At 46.3% G+C, this 24,058-nt stretch overlaps 1 protein-coding gene across 25 annotated transcripts in view; it reads left to right on the forward strand.

Annotated features, from left to right (window-relative positions):
- The window catches only part of JAKMIP3 (Janus kinase and microtubule interacting protein 3), a 94,817-nt gene that overhangs the window by 66,746 nt on the left and 4,013 nt on the right, over positions 1-24,058 (forward strand). For 8 of the 25 annotated variants that reach the window (XM_074831563.1, XM_074831562.1, XM_074831566.1 and 5 more), the window contains 11 exons: positions 1,011-1,073; positions 1,459-1,557; positions 2,565-2,663; positions 2,753-2,812; positions 5,549-5,614; positions 6,065-6,133; positions 6,228-6,305; positions 9,393-9,596; positions 9,927-9,992; positions 10,896-10,937; positions 11,724-12,933. In XM_074831563.1, the coding sequence (XP_074687664.1) occupies positions 1,011-1,073; positions 1,459-1,557; positions 2,565-2,663; positions 2,753-2,812; positions 5,549-5,614; positions 6,065-6,133; positions 6,228-6,305; positions 9,393-9,596; positions 9,927-9,992; positions 10,896-10,937; positions 11,724-11,969 (1,092 nt within the window). In that variant the 3' untranslated portion in view covers positions 11,970-12,933. Of the gene's footprint in view, positions 1-1,010; positions 1,074-1,458; positions 1,558-2,564; positions 2,664-2,752; positions 3,081-5,548; positions 5,615-6,064; positions 6,134-6,227; positions 6,306-6,384; positions 6,466-9,392; positions 9,597-9,926; positions 9,993-10,864; positions 10,938-11,723; positions 12,934-24,058 lie in introns of those variants that run through there. The other 17 variants (XM_074831576.1, XM_074831577.1, XM_074831581.1 and 14 more) reach the window with 11 other exon arrangements.

Consider the following 24,058-nt stretch of genomic DNA (forward strand, 5'->3'; position numbering starts at 1 on the left):
GTAATGTTCCCCAAACAGAAAAGGCCTGATGGGGTTGGGAGTTCCTGCTTGGGTGGCTCTGAATGCTGCCAGCGCAGTCGTGCGGTCCCGCGGGTGTGGGAGGACCCTGCGCCCACGTCCGTGCCACTGAGATCAGGGAGTGTCCCGGCAGCAGGGGGCAGCTCGAGCCAAGCACCCCGAGCCCACCGCGCGGCTCGGGTGAGCGAGTCCGTCCTGGCAGCAGCTCAGGCAGCCCGGAGACGGACATAAAGTAGCACGGTGCAGGAAAACGTTAAAAGGAAAATGCACCTTAAATTGGGAGAGTACAGAGTTTAAAACCAGCTCGCACACGGGAATCCGAAGGTGATAAAGAAAGGCACAGAGAATGAAATGTCACGGACTGCAAATATCCAACCCCCAGCTGGAAGTACAAGACATGTTCCCAGGCTGTGTCTAGCTTGTGTTTGTGTCTTACTTTTCCAGCCAAAAAACCCAAACAAACAAACAAAAACCCAAAATACCCCAGAAACAAAATGTTTTTCGAGAAATTTAAAATAATACTCAATCACTGGCTCCTTACCTTTCCAGCTTAACCTCATCTTATTGTTAACCTTACTGATAAACAGGGTTCTGGGTTCTGTGGTTTTATATATCCACCAGACTAAGAAATTAGTTTCAGAATAAGGTTTATTTTGCCTAGTGTTCAGAAACATGTAACTTGTATTGTATTCAGTATAATTGAGATTTTATAGTAACTGCATAGCTAGAAATATCCCTTTTAATGCAAACAAATCTTTTATCTGAAAGCGTTTTTTTAATCATTGGAGTGTTTCTATTCCATTTGTATACCACAGGCTGTTAAAATAAGACAGAAAGGGTGAGCTTTCGTATTGTTGGAAATAATGGAATTACAATTTCATATGCAATATTATTCTGTCCCTCTGGATGTGTGATTTAATGAAATATTTGCTACTATGTTCATGCTAAATGTTGCCAGCTTCACCTACAGTATTGGTCTTTTCTCTTTCAAGGACATGAAGTGGATTGAGGAGAAGCAAGCATTGTACAGAAGAAATCAAGAACTAGTAGAAAAGGTGTTCAATGTTTCTATTCATATTATTCAAATAATATTTGTAGCTAAGGACTGCAGGAGGTGCAATATTTTCGTCTGTATCATAAAGCTCTACTGGAAATAATTGGCTTATAATAACAAGATCCTTACAGCCCTGCCAGAAAAAGTGGTTTCCTGGCGTTCCCTCTTGCCCCATACGATGTCCCGGTGTGAGGACGTGGCTGTGGGGAGGAGCCCCACGTGCCCCCAGCGCTGCTGCTGTGGCCCCCGCTCGTGCTGGCCCAGGGGCTGGGCTCAGGCCCTGGGCGCTCACACTGAGCCCGACCTTCCCCCAGCAGGGTTGGAGCGTGACGGGTCTCAAGTGGCACTCTGCAAAGGGTGCTGACACACGTTGCTTTGTTTTCCAGATAAAACAAATGGAAGCGGAGGAAGCTCGCTTAAAACACGACGTCCAGGACGTTAAGGATCAAAACGAGCTCCTGGAGTTCAGGATCTTGGAGCTTGAAGTGAGCACGTGTTGCAGCCGGGGTCCTGCCCACGTGCGCTGGGTGGCACAAGCCATGGCTGGGGCACCGCAGCCTTGGGAACTTTACTCTAGAGAGCTGCATTGCACTGAACGAGACCAAAGAGTTTGGTACAAAGTGCTAGTAAAAGAGGGAAAAAAACCCCAAACAAGCACCCAGGGATCAATACCGGTATTCTCGATAGGTTGTTCTGGCACTCTCACTACTTGGGTAATTGTAAGATCCAGATCAGCTTATGATGTAGATACACATTTTACTATACTCCATCTGTCCTGAAAATGCAAGGCGATAAAGCCAGAACAGATCATACATGGGAAAGAAAAAGAAAAAGGAACTCTTTTTTCATTGCCAAAAATCACTGCTGCGTTTCACCTCTTGCTAAACCAGCAGAGAAGGAATCACGTGGCCTAGACTGCTCTGTTTACTCCGCTCAGCCTTCTGTTTTCTGTATCGTTACCTGTAGAAACAGAATCTATAAGCTCTTGGAAACTGTTTTCTAAATTCTCCGAAGGGGGATTGACAAAGCAGCCACTTACAAGAAGAATTTGAATGCTATTTATTTACACTAGGTATAAGTGTATAGTTTTGTTCAAATATGTAGTCAAAATAATAGGTAAGTGGTCATGACCGCTGCCCAGTGAAGAAGCGTGGTGGGAAAATATTAGCACTGTCAATAAATAAGTCGACCCTGCTTTGTGGGGAGGAGGAGGTCTTCCCTCTCAGCCCCAAGTGCCCTCACAAAAGCACGAGGTCTGGCCAGAGAAACGGCTCTTGCCCCCGGCTGTCGGTGTGACTGGCCGCAGGGTGTGGCAGGCAGGGTTCCTGTGCTCTCTGCACCCAGAGCAAAGCCCCTCAGCCACAGCATTGCTTTGCAGCGCGGTCGGTTAGCGCTGGCCTTTTTCAGACCACAGCTACCCCTACCCAGTTCTTGGCGAAGCTGTGATTTGTGACGTAGGTCGTGGCTCACCAAGCGGTTGTTGTTATTTCAGGAGAGAGAGAGACGATCGCCTGCCATCAACTTCCACCATGGTCCTTTTACAGAGGGGAAGAGCCCTCTCCAAGTCTACTGCGAGGCAGAAGGTGTAACAGTAAGGGATTCTCGTTTCCTATTTTCCTTTCCCTAAATAAAATCAGACGCTCTGTTCTGACTCCTGGTTTTCCATTTCTCTCTTGTTAGGACATAGTAGTAGCAGAGCTGATGAAAAAATTGGACATTTTAGGGGATAACGCCGTAAGTGTATGTTCCTTTAATAAATTGTGCATGCTTTGGTAAATATTTGTCCTCACGTTAAGTTAGCAAAGCCTTCTTGGTTTGCTACTGCACAGCCTGTCCTCCCTGTGGTCAGAGCACTGGGCTCCCAGCTGAGCATTTTCTGGCTTTTTAAGGTTCTGTTAATAGCTGTCTGATCAGAGCCATGCAGGGGCTTGGTGTCACAAATTGCTTTTCATTTTTCAATGATTTGGAAAATATTTTGAAACTTTGGTGTTTGTTTTCTTCTGGCCGCTGTTCCCACATGGTTTCTTTATTTGCTTACTCTGCATTTGCTTTGCTTTTGCGTTTTAGCAGCCGTGTGCTTTAATTTCGTCTAATAATCCATAAACCTTCGGTAGCAACCAGGGTATTAAACAGAAAGTTCCAACAGCAGCGTGAAAAGAAGAAACAAATAATAAGAAATTTGAAAGTATTTCTCCTTTAGCAAATGGAATTGAATCATTATACATATAGTTATGTATATAGAAGAGATACTGTCTCTTTTTCCTGTCCTCTCCCCTGTCAGCAGAGCCCCAGAGCCCCTGTGCTGTGAGGGGCAGAGGGAGAAGAGCCCCTCTCTAGCCCAGGCTGTCACAGAGCCCTTGGTCACTGCGGGGCTCCTCCCTGGGAGACCCCCCTGCCGACACCGGCTCTGCAGAAGGGTCCCCCCCATCCCCCGAGCTGCCCCAGCTCTCCCTGTGCCCCCGGACCGTTCAGATACCAGCCTGAACACTGTCCTCAGGGCCACGGGGGCAGCCTGCAGGCGCCTCTCGTCCGCCTCTCCAGTTAGACCAGTTGGGTCATCGTGTCTCCACTGTCCCCGATCTCTGATACCTGCTCAAGTCAGGAGTTAGTGGAGGACCTGAAACACAATGGAGCAACTAATAGTCTTCACCACTGCTGCAGTTAATGATATTCACACTGGCAGAAATAGGAAGAATCCTAAAATCTTGTGTGTGCAAAGATTAAAAAAAAATGCGTACAAGTTTAATCACTGATGAGCTAAGACTGACCCTGCTAATGTGTCAAGAGATAATGCCCATCTATCTATTAATCCCTGTAGTAATGTCTTCAGTGGAATTATTAATGTCAGGTTAGTTACATGCAGAGTGATTTGGAACAGTGTCCTGAACAGGCAACTTGGACATGAACAGGAACAGAAAAAGTGATCTTTTCTCACATTTTCTATTCCCTTTCATTTCCTCTTGGCTTCTTTATTGATATTAATGATCCCTAGTCTGTAATGTTATTTCCTTCTGATTTGTTTTCCCTATTACATAAAACAACTAACTTCCAGATATGACACAAGGGAAGTTCCCAGTTCCCAACTCAGATAGCTTTGAGCTAACAGTAGACCATTGTTACCACCTTTTTTTCCCCCTGTTTTTGCGTGTTTAACATCACAGACTCAGCCACCAATGGCAGACCCTGCCCCGTGGCTGCACTTTGTCATGTCTGGCTGTGAGGGAGTCTGGGAAAGTGAACCCATGTCCTGCCTGTGTGCAAGTCATTCACAGATTCACAGAATAAAGGTTGGAAAAGACCTTGAAGATCATCCAGTCCAACCATTAACCTCACACTGACTGTTCTCAACTCCACCAGATCCCTCAGCACTATGTCAACCCGTCTCTTAAGGATTCCATCCTTTTCTGTGCATTTTCCCACTTGGGTTTCTGTAAAGGCCCCCCCGGCAGCTTCTAGCTGCTTCCCGCTGAGTTAAATACTGCTTTGAGTAAGGCAAAGCCTTGAGAGAGCCCTCCAGGAGCAGAGCAGAAGGTCGGGGGGATGCGGTACATCCCCTGTGGACTACGGGGCCGCTGGGGAGAGGCGCAGAGCGGGGCTGAGGCACACAGCTGACCTCCTCTGCCTCACAGGCAGTGGGGTCGGGGCAGGGGACAGGTCTCCCAACAGCAAAAAACACCGTTCATATGCTGTGTGGACAGTTGCATTTTTAATGTAATGTAATTTGTTTTAAAAAAAATTACTTACTGTTATGGAAGAGATAATTTTCAGGGTCCTTGGGAAAAGCCTGCTCCCATCCCGGCCGGCCAGCACGTTCCCTGTGCCCAGCCACACGTGGTAAACCGGAGTTCACCGTAGTGGCCCTGCGGGAACAGGGCTGCTGGGTCTCTGCACCCGAGCAGGTGCAGGGCCCAGCCTAGGAGGATTCACCTCTCCTGCTCCCGATGTGGTCAGAGGAAGAGCAAAGTTTGGGGTGAAATGCAAAACATAGCTTCAGTACCTCAGTTTTTTAAAAAAGCAACAAAACATGGATTGAATAGCTAACGTCTTAAATGTTTTCCAAAATCATGACTTGGCCGTGCAAAATCAGGACTGTGTATTAACCTACCGTGCAGGTAATGAACTGAAGGACTTAAGACCGCATCTCTTTTCTCAATGGCACATCGTGCTAAGCTTGATCTTGTCTTGTGTAACTGTGTGTTTATTCCTTGTGGGGTAAAAATAGGTCCAGTGTCACCTTTTTTCTAGTAAATGTGGGAATTTTAGAAAAATTAACTATACGTATGATAAGAATTCAGCATGAATAGTTACAACTGTTTTTACAACAATGTTGCATTACAATACTGATTTTCTTTGCCTTAGTTCATTGTTCCTCGAACATATTTAATTTCGTATTTATTCAATACAGCAGTGGCCCCAGTAGTGGATTAATAACAAGACACTGGGATTTGTTGTAATTCTGTTCTGCTTTTGGTGCAGAATCTGACCAATGAAGAGCAAGTAGTTGTTATACAAGCAAGGACAGTCCTCACGTTGGCTGAAAAGGTAATAACAACTGCATCACTCCTCGGTAAACGCCTGTGGTGAAAGCATCTGACCCCCTCAGAACAGCCCACTTGAGGGCACCGGTGATGTGAATGACGGCTGCATCACAAAACGCCATGGTTCTTTATGTGGAAGTACACTTAGGCTAGTTTTCATCAAAATAAAGGTGACGTTCAGGCAATAGAGACAGACATTGCTTATTTTCAAGTGTTACTTAATTGGCAAAGCGGTTAGAAGGTAAATGGCTAGGCTTTGAAATAAAGCTTTTTTCCATCACCAGTATATATAAAAGAAAAAATGTAATTAATTTTTCCCCAGATATGTAGTGAATTTAACTCAGTACTTGCAGTGTGTGCTGGCACATCCTGGAATCCCAGGGAGAGCGGAGTGCGCAGTCATGCTGCCTCGGCTCTCTGGGCTGAAGCACCTGCTCTCCGTTTCTGTGCACAGTGGCTACAGCAGATCGAAGTGACGGAGTCTGCGCTGCAGCAGAAGATGCTGGACCTTGAGAATGAAAAGGTACTCAGGGACGGGGGGAGCGAAGCGGCGGCGGGGAGAGCCCTCGCGCTGCGGCCTCGGCGGCTGTGCTGACACCTCTGCCTTGTGTCCCCAGGAGCTGTTCAGCAAGCAGAAGGGCTACCTGGATGATGAGCTCGACTTCAGGAAACAGTCCTTGGACCAGGCTCACAAGGTGAGGAGAATCAGTCCTGACTGAATTGTGACATCTTGATTAACTTTCTTGTGTAATACGTGTGGTCTGTCCTCTATAGAAAAGCCCCCTGCTTCAGACTGCACTGCTCGTGGCGTGACCCGAGGACTAACGAGGCTGAATTTTAACCAACTCCTCTATGCCCTGCACTGATAATGAGTTCCTTAAGACAGAGTTCCTTGTGTTTGGGTGGTCCTTGCAGGATCAGGACCTGAATGTTTACTTACTAAACACAAGTTTTAATTTAGCAGAAGTTTCAGTAAACAAAGAAATAAATAAGAAGAAATAAATAAGAAAATTACTAACTTCTCTTTTCCTTCCAAAATAGAGATTCTAGCCTAGACATTTCCTTAGATCTTAGATTACAGCCTCTGTAACCAAAACAGCTGGAGGCATTGGGTGATTCTATGAATTTGAAACAAAGCTGCTTTTAGGTCAGGTTCATCACTAGCTGATCCTAAGCCATTTCAAACATCTCATCAGTCATCAGTTGTCTTGTTTCCTTCAGTTAGAGAGAAGTTCAATACGTACTCATGAAAGACATAAATGCATAATTTTTCATATCAACTTATTTAATTCTTTCAGTTCCATTTAAATCTTGAGCACAGTTACACTTTCTGAGAAGCAATGAGTATTTCTGCCTCTTTTTCTGGATACCTGTTATCTATTTGTATCTCAAACCATTTGGGGGAGCTTTTACTCAGCACACTTTCTGTTCCTGCAAGGATGATTCTTAAGACCAGTTTTGCCAGATGCTGAGCTGTATCTGGAACCAACGCCTATGCACAGTGGAAACCCCTGGAGGTACACAAGCCCCTCTTGCCTGCTGTCTCAGCCCTGAAGCCAGATTATCTCCCGCAGCCTCGAGCTGTTCTGAGAAGCGGTTTGGTGCAGCCAAAGGCTGAGCCTGTAGGACTCGTCTTCAAAGATAAGTCCTGAGGGAGGTGATCCCCCTGTGTCCTGGGCGAGTTCTGACACACATCCATAAATCTGAGCATGCAGAAACGTGCAACAGCAGCAGAGTGGGAAAAATCATACAGCATCACTTGAAACTCCTGGTAGTGTGCTGGTGTTGGCAGGAGGGCTCGGCTGCGGAGCCGTGGCCAGCAGCGCCGGTTTACTCGGCAGCCCTGCGTCTCACGGCCGCTCGCTCTCCCTCCATGCACAGTCAGCTCCAGGGTCCCAGATTTACTGCAGGATCCAGCAAAAACTCCCTGCTCCTTGGCTCTGCCGCTTGCGGAGAGGGAACAGCATTGCAAACTGCGTTGCGGCCCATGCAGGAGTCGCTGAGGGTTAATTGCATTTTCCTGTATTTAAAGGCATCATGTGAGTGTCCCCAGGCAAAGCGGTGGGCTTTACTCCTGGGCACAAATGCAACCTGAAAACAGCAAGAAAGTTTCGTTCTGCCCCAAAATGCAAGTGGCAACAGCTTTTTTGCTTTGTATAATTTGTTTTGTGTCCATGTTTCCTTTGTGCCCTTGAGATGAGGAGCTGCTAATCTTCCCCCGCTAACTGCAGCCAACAAGATTAACAGCTGTAACCACTGAGCTTTTTGCACGGTTTTCACTCCCTTTGGTTGCTGGCGGGGGATTTTGCTCCGAGAAGCACTTGGCTCGCACAGAGACTCCTGACACTGCTGCTGCTCTGGAGACGGTGAATTTCCCCACACTCTTCTTTCTTCACAAGCCAATATAATTGGAGAGGGATAGCAGTTGTATGACTGAGGTTTGGGGCCCAACAGAAATCCGTGTTTCAAATAACAGCATTTTGTTAGGACAGTTACAGTTAGCAAGGACATTGGCATTATTTTTAAAAGGGAAAGCAGAATTTTCTTCTGAGGTCCGATCTGATCTTCCCTGCAGAGACACCACAGTTACTGTCTTTCAGTTACCATCACTATCCGTAACTCCTGCCATGGTGTTAGTCTTGTGAGTGCTTGCATTCTTCTCTCCTGGCTCTGCTAAACTGTTGTAAGAAAACACCACCAGGAGCCTCAGGTGTAAAAACTTGTTGAATTGCGCTGGATTATCACGACAGGCATCTGTGGCTTTTTCAAACAGAGGTCTAGAGGTTCAAGCTGCACTAGTGCAGCCACGTTCTCCTGAGGCCATGGAGAGCTCTGCCAGATGCCACCAGCTTTGGAGAGGGTGTGCAAAGGTGCTGTCAGTTGCTGCTTTGTCTCTTGCTCTGTATCAAACTTGCTGAAAAAAGTTTTTGGCTTACTTCTGGCTTGCATGAGGAATAGCATTTATCTTGGACGTTGAAGCAGAAGGACTGTCTGGCAAGGTCACCTGCCCTAGGAAGGTCCTGGGCTCGGTGGCCCTGCAGAAGCATTGCCAGTCCACTTCCTACACACTTCTATTTCTCAGTAAACCCAGAGGGTGCACCCGCCTGTGTGTGAGAGACATTTTCTGATGCAGTAAAGGCTTTGCAGCCTGAGACTTGCAGGAACAGAGCCCAGCTACCACATGTGTTTTTTCTGAGCATAAAGCCTCTTGGAGCTGGCAGCTCTGCCAGAGGAGGTGCTGGAAACGCCATCACATGGGGCACTTTAAGCTCATTGGTACAAAATGCTGTAAGCACGCAGCAGGGAGTCGTTCCTCTCTGGCAGGAGGATGGACTGGTGCCCTATCCTCTGCTGCTGCTGCCAGTAGCTGGGAAAGGTGAACTGAGAGACTGAACACTGAATTTAAAAAACATGTAACTCACAAAAGGAGCCATTTATGAACCTCTTTTTCCCTTTTCCTTTTTTTCTGCCTTTTCTCCCCACAGCCATCTCCCCACCTCCAGAAGGGAGTAGTTGACACCCATATACTTTTTGAGAGGCAGGTTAGGCTGAGTAAGGGGCTGTCCCAGTGCCAGTGCAGCTCAGAACCCCACAGTATAAAAGCAGCCTGAAGTATTTCCCCCCAGGACTGAGTTTTCTGCACAGTCCTGGGTGGGAAGCTCAGCACACAACGCCTTCACCACTCCCGTTGCCTGACCAGGGTAGGGTTTTCAGTTCCTCACAAAATCCTCGTCCAAACAGAGACAAGGTCAAGCTGACAGCCTTATATTGTTTTTGATTAGCAAATTCTGGAATTAGAAGCCATGCTCTATGATGCCCTGCAGCAAGAAGCTGGAGCCAAAATTTCCGAACTTCTTTCAGAAGAGGAGAAAGAGAAACTGAAGAGTGCAGTAGAGCAATGGAAGAGGCAGGTCATGAGCGAGCTCCGGGAGAGGGACGCCCAAATCCTGCGAGAAAGGATGGAGCTCATTCAGCACGCGCAGCAGGTAGGCGCTGCTGCACGGGCACAGCGAGATCCGGGGTGGGACTGTCCCTGACCTTGTGAGCACCAGCCTCTCCTCATAGAGCTGTACCAGAAATGGCTGGTCCTGGGGCCAGATTTGGATTTGCCTTGGATAATCCTTGCAAACAGGGCATTTTGGTTTTCATTGATTTGTCGCGCATAGTGACATTCACAGAGGGCTCATCTACAGCTTAAAACCCAATTTTTTTAAGAAGCACAGCACATACAATTTATATCTCCAAAAATAATGCATCTTCTGGGTACATCTGTATTTGGTTGGTTAATAAATATTTTTTTATTTGAAATCTGACAGAGAATTAAAGAGCTAGAAGAAAGAATTGAAGGCCAAAAAAGACAAATAAAAGAGTTAGAGGAAAAGGTAAGGTAATGCAGATGAAAGTTATTGTATGTGCACATGACCATATATTCATTTCACCTTGGCTAAGAAAACAATCTTATAGAAAGTTTGTGTTTGTTAGCGCAGTGAGCTAATGTGAGAGCGCTCCAGGAAACCCATTTTGCATTGGCATTAGTCCCTCTGAGAAGGAAAGGTTACCAGCTTAAACTGAGTCTTTCCTTCTGTTATCCTTCAGTAAAGTCCAAAACACAGGACTCTGCAGGGCTGGGGGGTCTGTCTGCCCTGGGAAGGGAGTGGTGGAGAGCCACCGGACAGCCGAGGGCGGAGGTCAGCATGTGCTCTGGGGAAGGAGCCCGGGGTCTTTTCTCCCTCCCGTCTCCAGCATTTGCACGTGCAAATAACACACGTGGCTGATGTCATCTAGCTTTCTCCAGTCCAGCCATAGCTGTTGAATTTTACCCTAAAATTACCCTCATCTGAAACCATCTATTTCTAGTGAAATTGCCATGGGAGAACTTGTTCAGGTACAACAGGGGCTGAGCTGGACTTTTCACCTGAAACTAAACCCAAACCTTAACAATGTTCGTTTTGGGGTTTTTTTTGAGGTATCAGAAGAATTCAGCTGATTTTTTTCTCCCCATTTTTCCTGAGCCCTTGGCTGCGGCTGGGCTGGACTCCGCTGGGGCAGGAGATGACTCTCATCTGTCTGAGGGACGCGGGGGCTCGGGCTGAGCCAAGCCCTCAGAACCTACTTCACACTTTATATTTTTTTTCAACTGAGAGTTTTGTTGCACTCTGTCTGTAACCACAGCTTATTTCTCAGCTAAACACACTGTAAACTCTTATTCTCTTTCTTCTCTTCCATTTTTTCCTCTCTTCCCTCCCCTTTTCAGTTTTTATTTTTGTTTTTATTTTTCTCTTTAGCTTTCATTCTTTGGTCATAGTCCTTCAGGCCACATGCAGAAGGTAAGCCCCTGGTGACCTCTCCTCTTGTAAAGCATCAGAGCCTTCCCCTTGCTACTCAGGATGCTTCAGCAGTATTGGGGGGGTCTCCTGGGCACCTCAGATGACCCAAAACTGGGAATCTCTAAAGCCTTTAAAAAAAAATGTAGAACCTAGGCACCAGCAGGCTAAAAACTTCTCAAACAGAATTTCCTTCTTTGGAGGGAAGGACAAGGAAAGAGAAGAACACAGCAGGCTTAAAAGTAAGGAAACTTCCAGTGAACCATGGTAAAGGCCCAGTCTGTGCTTATTCCTCTGACTACACTGGGGGTTGCTCCAGCTGATCCCTGCTGGAAATCTGTGGAAATCTGCTGGCTGGGCTCTGGTCTCTGACATGCTCGCAGCCGGGCTGAACCTCTTGCGTTAGCTTGTCCTGCCTCCAGGCTAAGCAACCAGAATGGTTTGGGGAGGAACATGTCATTTAGAAATGTGTATTTCTCCAAGCATCATGCCAGAGGGGCCTAGATATTGTTAAATCCCCCCTTTCCCCATGTAAATAGGAGATAAACTGCCAATCTGTTTGTGCTTCCAGAGATGGCAGAAATTTCCATGTTATGGATGGCATTGAGGGGAACATTCCCTATTGGTCATCAGTGTCAATAGAATATAACACAAATCCTTTTTTATCAGTCGTATGATTCAAATGAAGATACAATTATAAATATCGCCCTTACAGAAATTCCATGTGTGTTATTTTTGCCCAGATATGCTTTTCTTTGATCCTTGTTTTTATATCTTTTCTTGTTTCAGCTTACTGAGGAAGCTCCAATTGCTCCTACTGTTATTAACAGGAAGACAGCATTGATTACCAAGACAGAAAAAGAGACATTGCCATTTCAAAACCCCCAAATATCTCTCATATTTTGCTACTGGCGATGGAAGATGCAATCTTTCTGTCCCTTTCTGACTGAAGCTGAACTAGGGTACGTGGAAATTTCTGCACAGGTGACGTCTGCACCACTGAAATCTCTGAGTGTTTTGAAAAGCTACAAGTAAGCCGACAAAGAAGAAAGCCAAAAACCCCCTCCCTCTCCTCCAGCCACAGGCTCCTCCCCGGAGTCCTGGCTCTGCTGCTTGAACTAACCTTCAGTGGAAGTCCTGGCTCTGCTGCTTGAAATAGCTCTCAGCTTTATGTAAGGAGCGGTATACTAATTCAGATAAACTGAATACATTTTGGTTCCCTGCTAAGCAGGTAGTAAATTGCTTCTCTGTAGAAGTGACCGTGTCCTGTTTTATATGTCACGCATTTATATTTGTTATTCATAGTTATTTAAAAATCTGTCTTGAAAGAAGATTTTAGGAAGAGTTCCAGAGGAGTAACTCATGAAAAGATAAATGTGAATGAAAATGAAGTGTTTTGTTCCAAGGCGTTTCTTCATAACACAGGGTACATCCGATGGTTGGTTGAATATGCCACGAGCCCAGTTTTAGGGAAAAACGTGAAGCTATGTTCTACAAATCAAGTTGTAATTTTTGGGAGAGTTTTCAGTAGACCATGGCCTGATGAGAAAAATGGCACAATAATTTATAATTTGCTGTCCCTGAATGCTGACAAAAGCTTAACATTGTCCCAGCAAAAAGTTCGACCTGGAAAAGAGTAAAACACATTATCCCTGATCCGCACGCTCGGGGCTGGGGGAGGCGGCAAGAGGGAACGGAAGATCTTGTCACCGTGAGGCACAAGTCCCGCAGAGCCCCAGCCCAGGAAGCTGGCACAGAAGCCGGGAAGGGAGATGGGGCCTCTAGAAAAACAGGGGAAGGAGGGAAAGTCCAGAAGAAATCCCAGAGTGCGATTGGCCACAGGGGAACCACGGGCGCGCCCAGAGCCGGGCAAGGCCCAGGAGCAGCTCCCGTCTGCAGGGCCCCACGGCTGCGCGGCACCCACAGACCCAGGCGTGGTGGAGGAACTGTCCGTCCCTTGGAAGCGCGCTGCAGGAGGCAAAACCAGAGCTCCTGGCAGGTAAGATGGACTGATAACTGGAAACCCGCTTATTATAGGATTATATACACCCTGTAACCTCCTTTACACGGATGTTAGTCTCTCTTGCTTCGGTTAAAATGCTTCTCATCATAACACAGAGAAAACTCTGAAGTTATCAAAGTCTTGATGTAAACATTATTTATCACTGTTTTACTTTAGTAATTTAGGTATTGAATTTCAGTGTGATATAATCACAAATGCTAACTTGATGGTTTTAGATCGGTGGTCACTCTTAACAAAAAATTACTAGGCAGGTAATGAAATACACTGCCAAATTTGTATGAAGAGCAGGCGATCATGTTGCTTTTAAAAAATACATATTTTAAATGCAGTAGGTGAAAATACTTTTCATTTTGGATTGAAAAAATAACATTCAGAAAAGTATTTTAATTCACAGTTTCACTTTTTTTCTAATTTATGCTACTCATGAGTTGCTTGGCTGGTAAACATGATGGGGACAGTAGCCGCAGTCCCCCTAGCACTATCTGAAGTTGCCTTTTTTCAGAATTTTGAAGAATACAGGAATGTTAGATGGGGGACTGGAACCCAGCAAGAGAGCTGGTGAGAAATTGCTGTTACCCCAGCCTGGGGGAGCCTGTTGTGCCTAGAAAGACCAGTGCTTGCTGGACTCCTTTATCTCTCCCAAGATGAGGGAAAATACTCAAATCTCCAAAAAATAACCACCTGGAATAGAATTGAGTCACTCCTGTGGATAATGCTCGGCATAACTCAGCCAACAGGCAAATCAGAGCACTTGCAATATTGTTCAGAGGCCTCTTCTTTTTTCAGTTCTGTTGGGGCTGTCCCAGTACCTGTTAACCTGTCTGTGACTGGTCAGACCTCTTACAGCTAATACCTCTCACAGGATGTGTTTCTGCTTTACAGGAGGAATTGTCTTGCTGTACTTCATCCCATCAGTTTTCTTTTTTTCTTTTTTTTTCCAAATACTTTTTCTAAGCAGAACGTCTATCAAATCTGAGTTTGAACATCCCTCACAGATCTTACGGTGTTTGGCTGCAGGTTATTGATTTGCCACTCTAGATGAGATTACTGCTTCTCAAAGCAATCGGACACAGGATGTCTGGGTACAGAGGGATGCACTCAGGAAGTCTTAGAAATCATTTGTCTCACGTGGTGCTCGCTGAGGTAATCTGTGCTCAGGGTTAGATTCGATGGTGCACGCTCCTCCTCAAAATGTGCAGCTGTACATCTCAGCCCTGCTAGTTTTTGGAGAGTGGTCCAAATCTTTCGTGCCTGTCCCCAAGGGGCTGGCGTTTCCTGGGTGGTAAGATCAATGAGATCTATGCATTTAGTGACCTAAAAAAGAATCTTAATGCAGTCAAAGGAGGGAAATAAAAATGCTTTGGATTGTAATTAGGGCTTTCTGAACTGTCTGTTGAAAGAACTTCTCAACAGAAAGTTAGATTTCAAGTAAATGTTTTTTCATTAAGAACGTGTGTTTTTAATAAGAAACATTGATCTCCCTTAAGTGTAAAACTAGAAAATTGTTCAGCCTTTGGGGCCACACAACCACCGCCGGTTTCCTCAGGTTGTGGTCTCCCGTGTATCGATGCAATTATTTCCTTTATAGCTAAAAAGTTTTACCAAACGTAATGTACTTTGTGTGTGTGCGTAAAATGGGGAGCTTGGAGACGGGTCCCTGAAGGAGTCCATAAGTGCATGCGTCTGAGGAAAAGCAGTTGTTGCCCATCACTACCACACAATACCTTTTGTAACCTAACTCCTCCTGATGAATACACATGAGGTGTTACCCCACGTTAAACTGAAGACTGATACAGATAACATTGGAACAGCCAAAATAGGTCCCGCGCTCACCCTTACAAATTGATATTCCCTCCAGGAAGAAGGATCACACCCGGGTGGTGATCCAGTTTGCTTCCTGACTGGAAAGGTTTCCTACTGGTAATAGAAGATAGTACTGCAATTGCAATCTTAATTAAAACATTTAAAATATTAAAAGAAGATTCTTTAAATGTTTTCCGTGTAGAAGGATAGAGAGAAGCACGTGCTGCAGGAGCACGGGGAGGTGCCTCTCCCCCCAGAGCTGTCAGTGATGTCGACCAGCAGCAAACCAGCCTCAGGCTCTTCGTGGCCAACGAGCTCAGACAGCAACCCCTCTGTTTGCAGATTCTCCAGCCCTGCTGTTTCGTACATCAGTATAAATTCTGTTTAGAAGCGGCCTTGACATTTTTAATTAAGAATATACAACATATTTCTTACTGTAGGCAGCAATTAGAAACACCAATTTCAAGTGTTTAGAATTTGATCTTTTTATTTATCTGTGGATGGAACGTGTGAGCAGGAGGGCGGGTGGCACTTCCCCCGGTGAATGCCTACAGAGCTCTCGGGGGGGTCACCACCTTCTACACCAGGGCTGGACCTGTCCACTGAACCTGTTTGGTTTGTAGATAATTACTTTTCTTTAAATTACTCTGTATATAGATTCCATAATCAAATTGTTCTGTTTCGTTGGCGTGCTTTAGTTGTCAGAAGAGGTTGGGTTTTTTTAAGGTCAGCAGCGTGTTTTTCCAGAAACGATCCACAGGGGAGATGATGAGCTACTGGAGCTTAAATATTCCTGCAATGTTCTATCAGCTGCTTTCTCTCTGTATATATATTCATGCATTCTGAAAGGGGTTGTAAATGGCTTTCTTCACAGGGGTACAGAGATAAGGCTAATGAGCTACGTTATTAGAATGCTAATTGGCAAGTGCTGTGCAGGATGACCCAAAATGTCTTTGTTTAAAGTGAACTGTGTAGGGGAAATTCAAGGCATCAGGAAGACTCCCATTGAGCAAACAGCATTTCTGGGAAGATGTAGAGGAAAGGATTCAAAGGCTGCTCATTTTTACTGCGCTGTAAATCTTGTGTAATTTTCTTGATCTCGGTAAAGAGCAGAATTTGGCTCAGGAATAATAAAGTGATTTCCAGCAGGTTAATAATTGTCAATTTATATAAAAGCATGGGGTGTCTTGTTACACAGTATTTCTGCTTTAATGTTTCAGGGGTTGTTACAAACTGAAATGCATAGAAATGACAATGTCAGTCTGAATTTATAGATGAGATGAGACGAGGCGGAGGTCCTCGGGCAGGAGTACCGTTGTCGCTGGTGCTTACGGATGGCTTCAGCGCAGCGCAGATCTGAGGCCCGTCTGGGAAAGCTCTTCCATCATGGAGAGCTCTCAGATTATAAAGGGGCTGCTTTTTGCTAACTCCCACAGGAAAACAACTCGAAGCAGACCTGCTGAGATTTTCCTTCTGAGTAGAGCATCTTTTTTCTACAGCAGTGACTTTTCCTTGTGCTTCCTGGACAAGTTAAGGAGGGGCAGTACCCGGGACAATCCTGTCCTTGATCTCTGTGATCAAGAAGCCCACGTTCCTGTTTGGTGGTCGGGGTATCTGTGTACAGCGTCATTCATACGGCTGTTCTCATATCTGTGAGAAGTAGCAAAGAGCTTTCCTGGTGCGTAAACATCCTGTAGATTTGTGCACGGCAGCAGCAATTCTGTGTCATGTCTGCTCCCCGCGCTTCCAAGACCTCAGGGGCTTCCACCCCACACCTTTCTCAGAAAAAAAACCGCAGGCGGGCTCCCGGCACAGCCCCAAGTTCAGAACAAATCCCCACCGAGACCCTTCTACATAAACGGGCTGTTCCCTGGCGCGCCTCGTGCATGAGGGCCGGACACGCTCGCAGCCGCTGCTGTTTCATGTCTGTAGCTTATCAGCAGTGTAGGGTTTTCCTTAGGTAAAAACAACAAATCAGTCATTATCATCCAAATACACATTCAGCATAACTCGGTACAGAACTGAGACTGGCATTGTCAAAGCCTGGTCCACAGAGCTGCTTTTAAAGATAATCATTCGTTTAATCACTCATTTTCCAAAGTACTCCCGGGCGTAGCAGATTTGGTTGTCATTAAGTCTGAAGTGTTCTTCCCCTTAATTTTATTCTTCCTGAATTCCTGTAAATAATAAGGACATGTATTTTTGTAATGTACCAAGCTCAGTATTAGCCTGAAGAATTAATTAGCTGGGAAATCTGTTATAAAGTGAACTTTTTTAAAAAATTCATTATATTTGTAAATGAATATGTTTGTGTACACACCCCCTACATAGATATACAAATACATTTTTCTCTGCATAGCATTAATTTGCAAGGCTTGCAGCAGTCAAAACCTTTCGGGAAGTTGTTATACTGATAACGTAACAGCAAAGGAAGAAAAAAAAAATATTTTTGAGCATACTCTAGCATAAATTAGCAAGAACCTTTTCTTGGTTCCTGTCAGAGACCCCATCATTTCACTTCTGATAGAGAGCCCAGATGGACAACAAAACACTTAAATATTATCTGGAGAATCAAATTTTGAGCATAAATGCAAATTAGCTAGCTTAAACGTAATTTTTTGTGACTAGTTCACAGTGCTGATAGGCACAACCTTTTTGTGAATTCAGACTCTTTATTCATAAAGATTTCACATAATAGGCCTGCACAAGGGGTACAAGTGTTTGATAGTATCATATGTATCATCACAGACTCGATGATCCGTATGGGTCCCTTCCAACTGGAGATGTGCTGTGGTTCCACAGGTGTTATGGATCCTCTCTGATGCTATTATAATGTGCATATAGAGAAGCATAAAAGCACAGTGTGAAGATCTGTGTCTCTTTTGGAGACACTGTCCAAATGTAATACAAGTGTAAGACAAACTTTGTAGGTCAGCCTTATTCCCGGGTGGAAAACCTTGCCGTAGCTAATCCCGCTGCTGGATTTGGGGTTCTGGGGGTGCTGGCCTGAGGGCAGAGAGGGGAGAGCCTGGCCGGGGCTGTTGGGGCATGGGACGGCTCCAGGCCGCGCTGCAGAGGTTAACGTAAGGGTGGCCGCGTCTACGTGGGATGGTGCTCCACACCTTCCACAAACCTCTGCGGTTCGTAGGGTTTGGGTGTTACTGTGCTTCACTAAACTCAAAGAGGATTTTCCTGCTGAATCCGGGGGAGCAGGATGTCTCCTTGTACCTCTCATCTGCTCCATGGCGGCACAAATGTGAGGGCTTCTGTCCTGGGCGTGTGGTGTCCAGCTTGCGGGGCCAGCCTGATCCCGTACACTTCACGTTTGCTAGTAGCCAGGGTTAACAATTGTGCCAGTAGCTGTAGCTACCCCACATATGGGGACAATCACAAGGCTTTGAAGCCTGGTCAGGTGAGACTTTGAAGCGTGGTCAAGATGACTTTGATTAGCGATAAGAAATTCATCAAGGATAGACTTTGATCTCTGAACCCTAGAAAATAAGCAGGACATCCTGGATCATCAAGAGAAGGTCTGGGATTGTGTTGAGGATGAGTTGTTTGACAACCTGGCAAAGGGACTAATCAAGTACTTAACTCAGCAATGAAACTAACTTTGGAGTGTCCTGACAGTGAACTACCTTCATTATAATACTAAAAAAGACACCCACAGGTCAAAAAGCCCCCTGCCCAGGTTAAGACCCTTCCCCTGAGCATGTGCAGTAGCAGAAGCATTGTGTAAGCGTGTTATCGGTGTATGTTAATCACTGACCAATCAGTGTCTAACAGGCGTGTTTGGGAAAGCACTAACCTCTGATTTTTGTGTGTAAAAGGAGCACAAAAACCTGCTGGTGGGGTGCTTGATTTGTGGGAAAGTCCACTGAGCACCCAGGCCTGGATAAATACAGTATCTCTCCTGAGCGTGTTCAGATGGGTTATTGCACGCCAGGCACGGATCCGCTTATCAGAGAACAAGCCCAGAGGCCCCGCGCGCGTGCCTCCGGTCCCGCACGGCCCAGGCCCGCCACATCTGCTGGTGTGTGCCAAGGGGCTTCCGCGGGGCTGGTGTGCACGGCACCCACGTCTGCACTCCCAGCTCATCAGAGACCCCACATAAACCTCCCCCGGGAAAGGAGAACGTGGCCAAGGAAGGCCTGTAGTGGCCTTATGCAGAGCTGTAGAGGCAGATGTACAAAATTTTGTTCTGTTGGTGGCGGCTCCTAAAGGCAGATTGCCCCAATGGCCAGTTTCCTTCTTGTTGTAAACAAGAACACACCTTAGGGATACAACAAATGGATGAAATGAGTGTCAGAACGGGAGATACCAGCATGTGTTAGCAACTGGTAAGAGGACTGTAAAATATTCACACACCGTCAAATCAAAGCAACCTTTCCAACCTAGGCTAATTGTACTGAGGAAGTGACTGTAGAATCCTAAAGGCTGTAAATTTATAATTTAACAGGTTTCTGAGAGTGTTAATGGTAGCTCTGTTTCCTCAAAGCCGCTGTGAAAAGGTCATCTAGGAAAGAGAAGGATGTTTCAGTAGGCTGAAGCAGCTGCCTTCAACCCAGAGGCCCCGTGGCTCTCGTCAGGGCCGAGCTGGGGCTGCGCTCTCGCCCTTGGGCCACCCTTCCCCCAGGAGCAGCCCGAGTTGGGGCTGGGCTGTCAGCCTGCATTTTCTGCATTTTCTGCGTTAGCTCCGCATTTACAGCTTGACTAGGTTCCTCACCGCTTCGGAACCTTCCTTCTTAAATGTCACATATTACTGCTGCAGCCGATCTCCTGTCTGTGACCTGGGGGTCTATAATAAGAAATAATGCTTGTGAGCAGCCGGGTTCTTGACAGATTGTAATTGTTTTTCTGTCTCTCAGAGCTGTTCCCGTTACTTGTTCCCATTGCCCTGGTACAGAACAGGTGAGGCAGGGGGATGTTTTTATTCCCTGCTGTCTGTGTAATGATGATTTCCAATCTGTACGGAATTGGCCGTGAGTTCAGCCGCGGAGCACGTATTCTCCTAAGGCCACCGCAACACCCGCTCATGAGGGGACTGACCCGGGATGGGTGCCCGAGCTCAGCCCCTCAGGCAGGTGCCCCCCTGCCTCCCCCGGCTGCCAGGGTGGGAGCGCTCGGCCCCGGCACTGCCGGCAAACGGCTCCATCTTCCGCAGATTGATTCTGACAGTACAAAGAATCTGTCACTATTTGCCTCAGCCAAGGGGAGCCAAGTGGCTTCTTTGCAGGTCGCACAGGAGTCCCCCAAATATGAAATTCCCGACCCCCAGCTGCCCGTGGGGACACCCCCAGCTAAAGGCTTTGCTTCCTCACGGGCCTCTTTGGCCCTTCGGGCCATGGGTGCGTAGGCTGCCTAAGGGATTCCAGCCGTAAACATACTGCTTAGACGTTACCCATAGGGATTCCTGGAAGGGTTAAGCACTTATAAAGCTTTCAAAATCCACATTATTGCAAATATAGAAGACAAATATTTTAAAATCTTTTCTTTAGTTGGAAAACAAATCGATGCTATTTATGTTTCCTGGGTATGTAACAAAAAGTGATGTTATCTAATATTTTATATATAACACAACATGTAATTATACCTATTGTACCACACTTTCCAATACCACGACTGTCTTCTAATAGATTTGTCTTTTGAAAAAGTGTTCTAACGTCATTTACCAATTACATGAAAAGTACATGTAAATGTATTACAAATTCACTCATAAGCACCATTTACCCAAATGAAATACCCCCAGTAATTAGGGGATGATACCAGCAATTAACGTAAACCAGGTTTCTAAAGGGCAAACCAGTTTTCAGTGCAGAATCAGCCATTATCCTAAAAACAACATGTGATTAAAATAGATAAATTCCACCTGTCCTGGTGGGACTACGAGAACCAAGGCCATGCGGTCTTGTGCTGCTTTTTGGATGGTATAGGAGCCATCAAATACGTTCAATTATAAATCTGCTTCTCATTCTGTTACACACCGCTTCAAAATCCAACATGAAAAGAAAATGCTATAGACTATGCACATATATGTATATGTGTGTGTGTGTGTGTGCAAAATGAATAGTATTCAGTTTATTTACAAAAGATTTTATCACAAATAAATAACTTGTAATGGAAGGAAACAGCTTTTAAAACCCTGCTATTAAGCATCAAAGGATCAACACTGTTTTGTCCTGTAGTGGTAGTTTATAGTGTATCTGTGCCAGATTTCCTCCCATCTCCATTAAAGAAGGAAGGGGAAGCCTAATTGTGCTGCAGGAGCCCCTGGCACTCTGCACTTACTGAGACGCTGATGCCAGAGACCCTGCTTTGCCCTACATTTGCCTGTTTATGGCATAAAACGGTGATGAAAAGTGAACAGAAACGGTTAAGAATGAGATGTGCTGGCTGTTAGCCTCGTTAGCCCAGTCTCAGCCAGGCGGGTGATGGGCGCGGGGCGGAGGCTGGGCGCCCCAATCTAGGTCAGGCCTTGGCGCAGGCAGCTCGAATTAGAGAGCGGGTGCCTGAAATCCCCCACCCGCCCCAACGCTGCGCGGCCCCGGGCTCATCCCAACCCCCCAAAGATCTGAAAAGCTTCAGGGGGCCCAGGGCCCCCGGAACAGCGTTTCAGATTCCAGTCCTATAAATATTTATGACGTGAAATGCTTTTTTGCTCATGAATAGTTCTTTTGCCTAGCGTGTGTTCACGAGTTTTATCAACGTAAATGGATAATGTTGGACAATTTTCTTTTGGTTGGTATATTTGACTATTTTAAGGGGGGAAAATACCCAGAATTTTCCAAATCAGTACGGTCAGGAGCAAAATACACCATAAACAATTTCACTGGGATATCTTCCAAAAATTGCTCTCAATACTTAAGTACCAAAATAAAAAAAAAAAAAAAGTAAAGAATATAGTAACGAATTAAGCCGACAGTAAAAGATGGCTAATTGCTGATTCCTGAGATTCCTGGAGCTGGTAATGGATACTTGCGCCCCAAAAGCCATTTGAGTGTGGCCTTGGCTGCCGTCGGTCCTGCTGCCTGCTGTTCACTGCTGGGCTGGCAGCTGGCAGGGCGAGCTGTGGTTTTATAGTCAGCCTGGCTTTGCCCACAGCACTTAAGGGTTTTTTAGCTTTATGCAGGATGATGCTCCTGTAGAAACCTTTGAATTTTTGCAGAGACTTATTTTCGCTCCGTAGAGAATTAAACTAGGGAAACTGCATGAGTGGTCTTCAACCACACTGGCTCGCACAGTCAGGTATTAGCAAAAAATAATGTCTTAAAAAATAAGGTGCACCTTTTCCAAGCTGTGATTGCAGCTGTAATTTGTGTAAGTATTGAAAGATCCATAACTATTATTAGCCTGATCTTTAGCTACTGTAAATCACCATAATTTCATTGCAAATAGCAGAGATTCCTCTTTCTCCCCAGGGAAAAAGGGGGAAAAAAAAAAAAAAGGAAAATAAAACCAAGAGGTTGTCCCCTCTTCCTCAGCAGGGACCTACCGCATCATCTTCCCCAACATAAAACGTTCACCATTCTGTGGAACCTATTTGAACTAAATGGCCACTTTTTTTTCTTCCCCTACTTGAAATGGTTAAATAACCCCCCTCAAGATTTCATTCTGCTCATGATTTCTCATCTTCCTGCTTTCTCAACCTCCTCCCTCCCATGCAGTAGTTACCCATGGGTTATCTGCATTTATGAGAAGCAGGGTTGAATATGCCGTAAATTTACTCGTGCGTGTGGATCTAGTGGGAGAGGAAGGGGAACATAAAGAGGAAGCCAAGACTAGCCCATTTTTCTTCACAAGAAAATTAAATTCCACCTTTTTATTCCCAGCACGGATGATAAGTGGGAAGAGAGGAGAGAATTTGCCCTCAGGCGGGAGTGCCAAGGCCCGTGGTTTCCCGGTGAGGGGACCCAGCCCAGCACCCGCGGTGTCCCTGGGGGTCCCACAGCATGGGACCAGGGACAGGTTTAGCAGCCCTGCTACGTCTTGCAGAGGGCAGCTGGGCTCCGGGTATGTGAAGGGCCTCAGGGTCGTACCCGCGGACTCTCCCTTGGCTACGATCTGCTTTAGAAACCCCTCTCGTGCCCCTTGCCCCCCGTGCTGTGCCCAAGGGGGGGCCGCCAGCCTTGCTGCCGTGGCACCAGGCTGGGCCCAGCACCAAGATGAGCCCAGGCTCACGGTGGGCGCTCAGCTGATGGGTGCTGGTGTCTGAAGCCACCGACTCACATTCCTCCTTCTAATTCCTGGCAATCAAGCCCTAAGCAGGATGCCCCAGGCCAGAAAGGACTATTTTAGTCCCCAGATTCCCTGTGTGACAGCCGCCGAGGCTGCTGGCTGCGGCACGGGGCACACCGTGAAGCTCCCAGTGACATTGGCTGCACATTGTTAGGGTGCTCGAGCAAATGGTATTTCCCGTTTTCAGCCAATTTAAACTTGCACCCGTGTTTCGGTTGCCGTTTTATTATTCCTTGAAGGTTTCTCCTGTTTCCCCAGGCAATTGTAAGTGCCGCACACCCCCCGCGGACGGCGTCTGCTTCGCGCAGCCAGATGGTCACTGGTGCTGCTACCGCGGGGGTCGGGGCTGGCTGCGAGGGCAGGGACCCATCTGCTGAGCGTCCCTGGGGACAGCCCCGCGTCCCCCCGCCAGCCGCCCCGCGGCCTACCAGGGACACGCCACAGGCGGGAGCGGGCAAAATGGGATTTTCAGCTGAGGGTGGTGTGTTTAAACAAACTCCCAGCAAATCCCTTTAGTACCATTTATAAATGAAGAAATATCTATATATCTGTATATCTGTATCTCCTTCCCTTGCAGCCTGGGTGAGAGGCTGTGCATAATAATAACAGGCTAATGGCGGCAATCATTCCTTTTCCATGTGAAATTTTGTCCATAACCTTTGATGAATTGCATTTCTGGATTGCTCCATTCCAGTGAATCTGCTGTTTTTCACCAGCAGTGAACGCTCAGGTGCACGAAGATTAGAGCTCCATCCATTACCATTTTTGAAATGCTTCTTTTGTCCCATTGTTACAGCTTTCTGAAAAAAAAATAATCTCTTTGGCACAAGCTTGCATGGTGAGAGAAGGCTAACTGCATTCCTTTTAAAATAAGCAAACGTCAGCCCTCCAGACAGTGCCCCAGACAGCATTTAAGTGACATTTGAAATGGCAGCAGCCGTGATCTTCAGTGAGTGCCCAGCACCACTGTTTGCCTTCACATAAACTCGTTGTGACTTCCTTACCCTGCCCGGCACTGCCTGCCCAGCTGCTGTTTGGAGTGACGTTCTCAGGCATAAAACAA

The sequence above is a fragment of the Strix aluco genome, chromosome 7 (assembly GCF_031877795.1).
Source record: "Strix aluco isolate bStrAlu1 chromosome 7, bStrAlu1.hap1, whole genome shotgun sequence".
NCBI classification, from domain to species: Eukaryota; Metazoa; Chordata; class Aves; order Strigiformes; family Strigidae; genus Strix; species Strix aluco.